General features: G+C 31.8%; 1 protein-coding gene across 1 annotated transcript in view; it reads left to right on the top strand.

Annotated features, from left to right (window-relative positions):
* The window catches only part of LOC137928904 (nephrin-like), an 86,853-nt gene that overhangs the window by 48,234 nt on the left and 26,149 nt on the right, over positions 1 to 12,470 (top strand). Inside the window, exons 3-5 of the mRNA XM_068771908.1 lie at positions 6,827 to 7,023; positions 10,944 to 11,054; positions 11,772 to 11,978. Coding sequence (XP_068628009.1) covers positions 6,827 to 7,023; positions 10,944 to 11,054; positions 11,772 to 11,978 — 515 coding nt within the window. The remainder of the gene's footprint in view (positions 1 to 6,826; positions 7,024 to 10,943; positions 11,055 to 11,771; positions 11,979 to 12,470) is intronic.

The following is a 12,470-nucleotide window of genomic DNA, read 5'->3' on the forward strand; positions in this document are numbered from 1 at the left end:
TGTTGCAAAAATGTATTTTAAATTGAAAATCCTTTACACCATTCCTTCATTTATAAGTTTACATTAAGTCAGTGTAAATGTATAATCATTAACACTGACTATTTATGTACGTAATGAGAAGAATAGACGAAATTGATCGAAACAAAACTAATTGAGCTCTTTTATAATGGCAAATTTTTGAGTTATAGCTGCGAGGGTTTTTAACGTGTAATCTGTGGAAATTCTTTTAAATCTTTAACTCCGTTAAATACTTCCTTCAGTTATCGGGAAATTTGACTAATATTTCCAGCTAATCAACTATTTTGTCTTTACTCGTGTACAATGATCACTTGCAAAAGCAATAAAAATAATTTTAGTAATATCAACCTTACATAGTCTACAACAAACTCAATTAAATATAAAATCGATTATAATGTTCGATTAAATAAACCGTGAAATTTGGCAACTCATGTGAACATAATACAGCAATATCAATTCACTGCTCGGGCTTATAAAAGAATATTGGAATTTTATAAAATACATTCGAGATATTAAATATAAATATTCGATTACTCGTTTTAAAAATATTAATAAATTTGATTGAAATTGAGACTGTGCGATGAAGATAAAATTATCATAATTTTGCCAGGAATTTCAATGCGAAAAGCATTTCAAATAAATTTTGTCGGTATTGCCTTACCTCGATAGGATATTTACAGAATTTATAATACAAAAGGTATTCGAAGTTGATTTGAAATAATTTAACCCAGCGACTGTTTGTGTTATTCTTTACATTATGTACATTTTTATTTTGTTTATTACATCATATCTAGATCAATACAGTCTAAATACTAGGGCATTGTTTTTTCCATAAAGTGACATCGCGTTGAAATTTACTGAATTTTTGACCTATATGTTAACTCCAAGGCAACTTGGTGGCCAGATGCTGCGCAGCCGTTTATGTTTTTAAACACTGGCCCATTGAAAACAATTTAAGAATAATTTTAACGTACCGTTGAAGGTTCATGGTCCAAAATGTTTGTGAATAATCGCCCATAACATAATCTAAGTAATTTTTTTCAAGTAATTTGTAAATATTATTTTGTAGATAATGGACAAAAAAGATGAATTAGAATGAATTAAAAACATATTACAAAATTAGTAAACAATTCCTAATTACATAATTCGTAGATTTTTGTAATTTTTATTATATTCAGAAACACCATCATACATTGTACACAGTGCCCTGAAATAATACTATTATTGTAAACAAAGAAAGGTTGTTCAGCGCAACCTAAGTATGCACCCTACATACAAAAGATGTTCACTTATTTAATTATCTATTTATCTAGGTAGACCTTCAGTACATATAAGTTAAACGATCAATAAAAGTTACCGTATAAATAAGTTAAAAATCACTCTAAAAGTACTTACTCATCCTTGAATTCTAATTTCATATTGCTAAGGGTTCAAAACCCTTTCCACAGAATACTTTCTGCATGGAGCTGACTATATGAGACTGACTGCGCCATCAGTTGCCATTTTCAGCTGTTTAGAGCGGTGCAAAATGGAATAGTTCTTTACAGAAAAAAATGATTAAGAAACCTTAACAATGTAAAACGTTGTAAAAAAGAGGCATCGCCAGAAGGAAAAGGATACAGAATAAATATTTTAGCATACCTAATACTTTAAAGGGAATTATGTTAGAATATCCCGTTATGAACGAAACTTTCTTTGAAGTATTAAGAGGCGAGTAGCATACAAATTACTAACTAACTTTCGTAATACCGGTAAACGTCTGAAATGTTTAATAACTAAGAAAACGTGATATACATATGGTGTATAGGAAATTAATCGGTTTTGTTAAGTTAGATGATATAAAATCGATAAAGTAAAAGAGTAAGTTAGAAGGTACAGGAATATTATTAGGTAGTATGGTTGTATTTGCATAGTTTCTGGTTTAATGTATATGTTCTTTCTTTGTTATATAATGGCATTTTTCATCGTCATTATTTAAAGGGGACGTTTACTACTAGACATGTGCCTCTCACATATATTCCCAGTAAGATCGGTTGTAAAAACCCATTCAACGTCTTCCGATATTCGTAACAGGTTCATCTTTCCACTCTGGGGTATCTACGCCATGCTTAACCCCTTAGCCTACACGATTTTTGCCAATTTCGAGAGATACAATTAACAAGAAAATCGATCGCGCCGTACCATTCAACTGTTCACCCATGTACCTGAACTGACGCAAAATATGTTTATTTTACATGAAATATTTCAGTTCAACAAAAGAAATTGTTAAACAATAAACTTTATTTAAGTACAAACAGTAATTTTAAAACATCTAGGGTGCAATTTCAATTGATCAATCAACAAAAATAATTTAATTTAGTAAAAAGAAGATGATGAATTAATAGCAAATTATAAATGAACACTTAGTTAATTAAACCTTTGGCCTATACCCACAAGTCAGAATCGTGGCTTTCATTTATTGCACAAATTGTTCACCACAAGTCTGACTCGTTTTTATAGGTCAAAGGGCTAAGGCCCCAGGGGACGTCTGTCCTACGCACTAAGTGCTGACTACCACTTTAACTCGCCACTTTGCTGGGCTATGGCGATAACTTTCTTTTTCTACGGAGCTCTTCTTTTTTGATTCCATTTCATAGAAATATCCCAAAAATAGCCCTCTCCATGGCTCTTTGAGCGACTTTGAGCTTTCTAATGTAACCTGAAGTGAGAGACCACATTTCAGTGACGTAAATTATCACTCGTCGTAGAACTATTACCGCTATAATAAAATGCACGTGTTAATTACATAAAAATATTCGCTTAGTAGTTTACTATTGACAGAAGGATATTTATAGTTGCATTCGGGGTCAATGCACGGCCATTTTCATAGGTCATCTCTTACTACTATCGAAGGGCTGCAGAGGTACATTCAGAATCAATTCTGTGACGACTTACACGAAGTCATCTAGCTTTATGGACCATTGTGGGTGACATCTAGATTTGATCCATGAATTCAGTTTCTCCATAGTGAGGTCATTCAAAATTATTTTAAAATTTGTAAGTGAACGTTACTCAACATTAAAGATGTTTAATAGGGTAAACTGCAGTGTATTACAATTCTGAAGTGGGGTAGTGTGTAATTTATTCACAAACATAAAAAATAAGGCTCGAAAATAAACATGATTCCTATATAGCCTGACTGAATGATCGTTAGGAAAAATCCGGTGTTTGTGATCAGAGCGCTCTTAAAAATTAATATATCTATTTTATCTGTTATTTACTCATTATTTTATATCCTGATGATATAAAAGAAAGAGTGAAAAAAAAATTACCTGATTAAAATAATAAGCGTATAGAGAACGATGTTACGTCTATTCTAAAAGAAGATTCAGTATTCGTAACATGTCAATATCTTTTAAAAAACGTTCACAAATTGTATAGATTGTAAAATATTACAAAAGTGCCCTTATTATGATATAGGGTGGACCAAAAATTTTTGCAAATAGCATGTGTCAACGATTTTTCCAAAGTTTACGTAGTCGATTACAGGAGTGCCAACGGCGAGACGGAGCACATCTCGACGATGTAATTTTTAAAAAATAAATTTTTATAAACGATAATTACGGTATATAAATCATAAACAAAATAGCATTTGTACTTTCATTTCTAAAAATGTTTCAAACGTGCAAAAATTTATGGCCAACTCTGTACAAAATGTACTTTGAATGTGAATCCATGTAATTTCATTGTCATAAATTTGATAAAATTAATTTAATTTGATTATTCCATGAACTTAGTGAACGTAGACTTTAAGCATCAATTTCAACTCTTAGCCCCTATACAGTACCCGAACACGATATAATCAGCTATGTTACCGACGTACAAAGAACTTTGGTACGAAGCCGTCTTAAGTCCGCTTAGTTATGAAATATTTATGAGTCGAAACGTTTTCATTTCAAAGCATAGCAGGAGCTACTTTCACGCGAATTTCCAAGGTAACTTCTGAAGGAAATAAATGGTTCACGATAATTATGTTTCGAGCGAGTGAAACGACATTTAGAAGGAACGAATTGTTGCGTCGCTTTTACTTACGAACGATTATTTCGTATTAGGGGGCCCTGTTGGTGTGATCGCGGAATATTTAACTATTGCCCCGCTATTATCTCAATACGCAAACGTTTACGTAGGGAATTTTCGCGGAAGTTGAATTAACATGTTTCTGTAATAATTCTAAATTACTCAAATTAAAACGGTAATAAATAGCAAGAAATGATATGATAAACAGTACAATACCAAAATGTTATGTTAAATGTTGTCAAATATAATATATATATATATATATATATATATATATATAATACATTTGCATATATATAAATTGTATGCAAATGCAATAAACAAAACTGCAGTAATTGAGGAAGGACAAAAGGATATTAAAGCGGAAAAGAAAAATAGACTGAATTATGGAATGAAGAACCGAATGATAGAGATTGTGAAGAATGGAAGAAGAGTATGAAAATAATAAAAAGGAAGTGGAAAATTTAATAAAGAAAGTAAATCTCTGTTCCCAACAAAATAGGAGGTGGAACCAAAGAACCCCAAGAGCGGGGACCATATGAACATAAAAATTATTCAAATTAAACTTATACGTTTGTGAATACGCAGTAAAGGTAATATTAAAAAGACTTTATTGTTTTCATATTTGCTAAATATCTAATACCTGTTGTGAGCGATTAATGCGAGTTTATATTACAGTAATAAAAATTGTATAAACGAGTATAATGACGTAGTTGTTTAAATTAGCCATCGCCTGACGGGAGATTTTAAATGCGATACTGCAAAACAATATGAATTTGTAGAAATATAATTTTTGTCGAACCCTTTGCTCCGATACATAGTATATAATAATGAACAACATCTAAAAATATTTTTTCGAATAACGAACAATTGATCTTTGTTGTATTATGTAATGTTATATAACATCAAGAACGAATCCGAAATAAAGAGTTCAACAAATAAAGTAAGGACAACGAAGTACCTTAAAAGTTTGTTCGTGTGTAGTGGCAGCGAGCGGGACACATCACTCAAGCGACCATTAGGACCAAAAGGTTGCTGACGCTACGTTGGTTTACCACTAGGGAACCGATGATATAGTCAAGATCGCAGGATGTCGTTGAATACGGACCACACAAGGCCTCAGCCTGCAGCAAGCGTCTATTTACTGAATGATTTTATATTATATTATATATATATTATATAGCTGATCCCGCAAACGTTGTTTTGCAAAAAAAAAATGATATTTTAATTTACAAATAAAAAATAAGGGTTGATCGTAGAGGGGTGAAAACTTATGGTTGTATGTATTCTTATATGCTGTATCATAAAAAAATAAAAACAAAAAATTTCGTTAAAAAAATTAAAAAAATTTTTTGAGTGTGAACAACATTTATCACTTAGGGGTATAGAAAATAGATGGTAGCCGATTCTCAGACCTACTGAATACGCATATTAAATTTGGTAAAAATCAGTCAAGCCGTTTCAGAGGAGTTCAAGTTCGAACACCGTGACACGAGAATTTTATATATTAGATTATATTAGATTATATTGTATTATATTGTCTTATATTATATTATATTATATTATATTATATTATATTATATTATATTATATTATATTATATTATATTATATTATATTATATTATATTATATTATATTATATTATATTATATTATATTATATTATATTATATTACATCATGTTACATTTAATTATACATACTGTAAGCGCTATAAAAATGTAATAGCGGGAAGTTCGTGCAAGGATTTTACCTGAAGCGGCTGTACCTTATTGCTAATGATATCTAGTCACGATTTGTATGAAATATAATTTCATTTTCAAACATTATTTTCCTTTTAACATTCTAACTGTCTGCGCAATAGGAATCAACAAGTTCAGAGACTCTTTTATTATTTTACGTCTCATTTAAATTGTCAGTAGTCAATATGTTCTCAAATTACTTTTTTTTTATAAAGTACGCCTTTCACATAGTGTCGTCTCGGTGCATATTTGGTTATAGTTCACTTAGACAATATATTATCTGTTAAGATATTTATTAAAGTATTACAACTGTAGAAAAGTAAGTGTATAAAGTTTTAGTCACGTCGATTTTTCGTAGAACCCGTTATGGCCTATGACATCGCAAACTTACACCAGTATCAACTAGATATCATAATCATTATCATTACCACTACACTTATTAGTTAATTTTATTAACACGATATAACTTTTAAGCTTAACGAATAAGATGTGTAAGTTAATGTTAAAAATCTGTTTTTTCTTATCAATAAACTTAGATAAAATCTATTGTTTTATCTATCGTATTGAATTCCACTGACAATGATACATTTTTATGAGTAATAAAAGTAAGGTATTGTGCATAAATTTAAATAAATGCTAGTATAAGATTATAAAGTAAGAAGCGGTAAGGTATACCTGATGATATAGCATTTATTGTCGTTGTAGAACTCTAGAGCAGGTGATGACCTGGATTCTGTTCATTATACTAAGATAACACCAAACACTTTAGTTATAATTATAAATGAAACGGCTTTAATTGTCAACCGCTTGTTTATTTGACATTATTCTATGCTTGTGCATCGAACAATGGACTTCACTTTTTACTAAATCACTGGATCTATCTATAAATATTGACGATCATATTTTTATATGTATATCTCTAGTATATGATTTCTAATATAATGGAAATCTTTTGAAATAATCAATAAGAATTGAATGTGCAAGTTGGTTTAACCAATTTTTTCTTCTCAGTTACGACGGCCGAGTGAAGGGACCTTCGGCACATTGGGCAGATGACTCACTCGCGGGTCGCGCTCGGTGGCACGCCACGCCACACTCCGCGTTACGAATACGCGACGTTTTACCCACCGATCGCGCCCTCTATCGATGTAGGGTGGATTTCAAAGTCTCACCTACACGTAATTATAAATTCGTCCTTCACGTAATAGGTAAGTGCTCTAAAGATAATTTTACTGTATTTATATACACTATGCTCGGAATTTCTCTACAAGGTCGAACCAGGAATGAAAACATCTGTGGACAAATAAAAGTAACCGGCCTGAATCAGAGTATCAGCTACTTGATGCGGCAGTAGGAAAGTTATAAATCATGCAAAACGGATGGTCTTGAGCTTCTGAAGGAGACTGTGGATCGGGAAACGTACTACTATCGATGATTATGGAAAAATAAATATATTCAAAACATAAATAAAAATTGTGTACTAAAACTGTAAATAAATAAATAAAATAAATATATGCTGTGATATAAGAACCAAATGTAATCAGAAATGTAGATGAGTAAATGAATGAAATATTTCGTAAAGGACACGAGGAAAGAGAAGTAATTTGTGAGGAAAGAAAGGAGAAAAAGACAGACAAAATTTGAAAAGAGTCCTTAAATCCGAAATATAACGTCCCTGTCCCACACATGGTGGGCAGATGACCATATTGAGGCTTGATTTCGAGATTCAGATGGGCTAGAAGGTCGAAGAGAAAAATGTCGTCTTACATTTTTGAGGTTCTGCTGAGAAGTGTTGCCGGAGATCAATACTCAGAACAAGAGCAAGGATTAAAATAATAATAACTAAAAGCAGTACTTTTCATCTATGACTGAGCTAGAAAAATTTAAGTCTATTTAAAATGTAACAAGGTGAATTAACAATAAACGATGCTTTGATGACTCCGTACTACATTATAATTATATAAAAATTAGTGAACAATAACATCGACACATTCATGAAATAATAATGAATTTACACCACGAAGAATCTATTGTATGCTATTCACGTAATTGACCAATTAAAACAAACAACGTATTGTAGTGGATAACACAAAAATTCAAGTTATTATTTCGTGGAAACTTATTATGTAAAAGACTAAAAATTGTAACTCTGAATTAACTGTAGCTATTAAATTTATTATTTTGATAAAATAAATAGTAGATCAATGATTTTTTTCTTACTTTTCTATGTAATTCTCTGTACAGTATAAAGATCTTGAAACTATATGAATTAATACATCACGGGAAGAATCCTGGAAGAACTCAATTGTATACGAATTACAATGATATTAAGCTCATTCTTGAAATGATATGACAAGAGCCTGTAATAAACTCAGATGGATTTTTTTGTGATCACTTTCACAATAATCTTTTATTAATCATTTAGAACTCCTTATTACTAACACCAATAATAACCTAACCCTTCCGCGGTAATACGATTTTATTATATTATAAGTTTTTCAGTCGTTTTATAGGGAAGAGTATTTTAGAAAAATGACCACGCTCACAAAAGGGTTTTAAAGAGCCTAGTTCAAGGCATAAAGGTGTTAATTTCATATATAATGCTACCCTTATGTATCGTATGTATATAACCTTATATATTCGCATTCAAAATTATATCGACAATTCTTTGTTACAGTTCATATTTCACGAAAATTCACATTTGAATATTTGATAATATGATCACCAAGAAACGAATTCAAAATGTGCATATAGCTTGAATATTAACATGTGTTAATTTACTATTATTATTTAATTTTAATCAAAAAATAATTTGATTGAAGCGTATTACGTTTAAATAATTCTTATCGCATATAAGCGACGACCAAAAAAGTAAAATAGCAGCTCTAAATTTAAATTACTGCTTTTGCAAACTCCACTTTGGCAATAAGCCAAATTAAAATTTGTTGTTAGTATGGCTTTCTTTTATACTTAATATTTCGTGTTGGCTTTTACAATATTGAAGTTTATTTTGAGGACCTACCTACATATTCAATTATAAATAAATAATTAATACGTATTATTTAGATGTAATACCAAAGATATCTCGCGTCGGCTCCAAGTCTTCGTTGACAACTGTCTTCGACGTATTCTCGGTATATATTGGCCTGAGAAAGTCTCCAACGCGATCTGCGTTCTGGAAACGCTGCAGTGAGATGCCGATCGACCAGCAGATCAAACGCTGCAACTGGAACTGGATACCCTACCACACACTTCGAAGGGACCATGATCACATACCGAGGCAAGTCCTAGAATGGAATCCTCAAGGAAAGCGAAGACGCGGCTGCCCAAAGCAAACCTGGGACGATTACTGCAGAAGTGAAGACAGTTGGAATGACGTGGAGCGAAGTAAAGCGCGAGGCTCAAGACCGCTCTGGATGGCTCTCGATTACGTCTAATGTGGACGCTCTCTGCCCCGTCTTGGGGACATAGAAATAAATGATGACTTAATTGTAATAAACTTTTAAGTTAAAAGTCTCAGAAACCAATCACCAATACATCTGAAACATAATTAATAGTTGCTATATTACCGACATTCTTCTATCAATCTATTACAATAAAATAGTTTATTTATTCAGATGTATATAAAATAATGTTTTTATTTTTTTATTCCGTGAGAAAGTGCGCTGCTGGAAGTTACTGGCCTGTAACATTTCATTAGAAACTTGTATATTGATCAATTGTTTTGTTACTTAAATGTGAAGAAATATACAAATTTTTAAATTTTAATAAATTTTTAAGATTGATATCGACTGATAGATGTCGCTGTTATACGAACTGCCAATTGATCAATATCAATAGTAACTATATTTTCTAATTTTGTTGTGTGACTGTACAATTTTCTATCTTTTACCATGCGAAGCTTTTGCTATAATCGAAACCTTAAAATGATTAAAATAATCCGTAAAGACTCTATAGTATTCTTTAAACCGCTCACTCCTTCGTATCTCAAATCAAGATTTCAATTTCTTGACGATGCACATGATAGATCTTTGAGATTTTCAGAGAATCTGAAATTAAAAATGCCAACGCATTCTTCTTCGTTTATGGTCAAATTTATTACCTTACACGCCACGCCGCTATTGCCTCACAGACCATTCGATTGTGGAATGAGTTGCCTCTGAATATTAGACGTGCTCAGTCAGTGCCTATTTTTAAAAAAATGGTTAAGTAATATTTACTAGACCAATGATTACTTATCTGTTAATTTATTTTTATTTTCTTTCTCTTTTTTAATCTTTCTGAGGCAGTTTTGTTTGATATTTCTATTTATTATAGTATTAATTAAATATATAATAACATAATTATTATAAGTATATATGCTATATAACTATATATGTATGTATGTTTATATATATGAATGTATTGTAAACCTTAACTATCCGTTATTTATCCTTCTCTTGTTTCCTTACTTTGATTGTCTGGAACGAATTGCCTTGTGAGATAAGACCGCCCATTGTACTTTTTTCTTTACTATTATGCGACTAAGTATATATTTTCTAGCGTGTACATTAGTTTTATATTAAATTAAAGTTGTTCTTAAGTTACCGTAATTATTTGTTTAAAGAAGCATCGACAGTTTTCTTCAAGCGTTAAGTTACATAAAATTTTATTGGATCATCTCATTTATAAGACCTCCCTCCAGAATCTGCTTTATATATGATAGACGAGTAAATAAAGCTATTATAACAGAATTGAGTTCTTTATTCATAGTTTCTATCTAGTAGTGTATATATATATATATATATATATATATATATATATATATACATACATAAATACATAAACACCTCAAGATTTAAAATCCATAATATTTGACTCAAAGTAATTTCCAAGTGATATCTTCTTTGCTTTCAACGCCATAAATAATCGTATAAATACAAAGGCCCTCATTTATCGTAGTCTTTAGTTAATCCAATGTAATGCGTGTATGTTACACAATTAAGTCCTCACAAAGTACGCCCATTTCCTCATTTCTGCTAAAGTATTTCACCTTTGATCGTGTAGTTACTTTACTTATCAAATATATATTTCATAACTTGTCATAATTATATCATCTTAGAGTATTTAATAAGGTTATTTGTTTCAGAACTACCTGAAAAACCGAAGATATTTGATGAGAAAGAAAAAGATTTATTAGGTGTAGCTGGTCCGTACATAGAAGACACAAGCTTAAAGCTTACCTGTGTTGTAAGTGGAGGTAAAACTAGTAGATACATGATATGAAACCTCTTTACCTAATAATTAAAAAAAAATATTTCCATAACATCGGAGTTACAATAAAATTTACTGCTTAACAAAATGTCCTAAATTAAGCAATAACTATTACTTATTTTGTCACATGTAAACAATAAATATGAAAAAAACACTCGGATCGGTGTGTAGTATTAGATATTATGCGAAATGGAACCGAACACGCACCACACCACACCCGCTGGATACGCAAACAACACTGTAAGCGCTAGCTACACAGCACCAGCGACCACTTCACCTGCGACACTCTGCACAAGACATCTCGTCACCCACCATACCACAGCAACCGATCTTATGGGGCGGCCGCCCGCTCCCTAACCACGAATATCGTGGGTGTACCGAGGTTGGATTCGGATCCATCCTTGGCTCGCGTGTTATCCACGCACGCGAGCCGTACTCGGGTAGAGCGGTTTACTACGTGCGAACGTCATCGTACAACTGGAATGCGTTCCGAACCTTCCGCTCCGTGAAGCTGTAAAAGCTCTCAGGTCACCATCAACAGAAACCAAGCAAGCAATATTGAATTTGTTATTAAGCTCTATGACAATGCTAAATACATGCCAAAAGTTCAGAATTCAAATAAACTTTTTTTTAGAAAAAAATGGTATGTGGAATATGGAATATGTTGTTAAAATGTATGTAACAAATTTAATTGTATTCACAGGTAAGCCAATGCCACGTCTTCGGTGGTGGAGGGACGATAAAGTAATCGCTACATTAGCTCCTGTGGAGGACGGATCACGGCTGAGCCTGCTCGAACTAAAGATACCAAAATTAAAGCGGGAGTATTTTGAAGCCGTGTATACTTGTACTGCAGATAATACAGCCCTCGTGCCTCCTTTAAGAGCGAGTGTACAGATACAGTTATATCGTAAGTACTTCATAAAATGTTTTTGTGACGCACGTCTCGCGTCTGAAGCGCTTCTAACCCTTCCCTTTCATATCTCGCAAAATTCCGGCAACGTAATTTTGTTTTACGTCTATGAAACACGCACGATACTCCTCGCATAGACATCGTCACTCATAAGGCGTTGTTAAAATTAAAACACACGAGTGATGTAAACATCAACTAATTTTACTGAACAATAACTCATGCGAAACATGGCTCAATTCCGACAAGGATAAAGGCGAAAGGTCATTGAAAATACGTAAACCGTTAATAATGCTTCATAATTTCTATTTACTCTTAAAAAAATGAGCGTTTACGTATGTGTAAAAGAAATTTAAATTGATGTTATTCAATAAATAAATATCTCTCTATATTTGTGAATTTTTGATGCATTAAACATATTTTTAGCAACAACCGTTAATTTACCATATGTCATACAGTTTTAATATAGTATTTTTAACCAAAATTTCCTTA

Source organism: Battus philenor, unplaced genomic scaffold, assembly GCF_028537555.1.
Source record: "Battus philenor isolate CCGP_79_NKW_IND1 unplaced genomic scaffold, ilBatPhil1.0.hap1 SCAF_4, whole genome shotgun sequence".
NCBI classification, from domain to species: Eukaryota; Metazoa; Arthropoda; class Insecta; order Lepidoptera; family Papilionidae; genus Battus; species Battus philenor.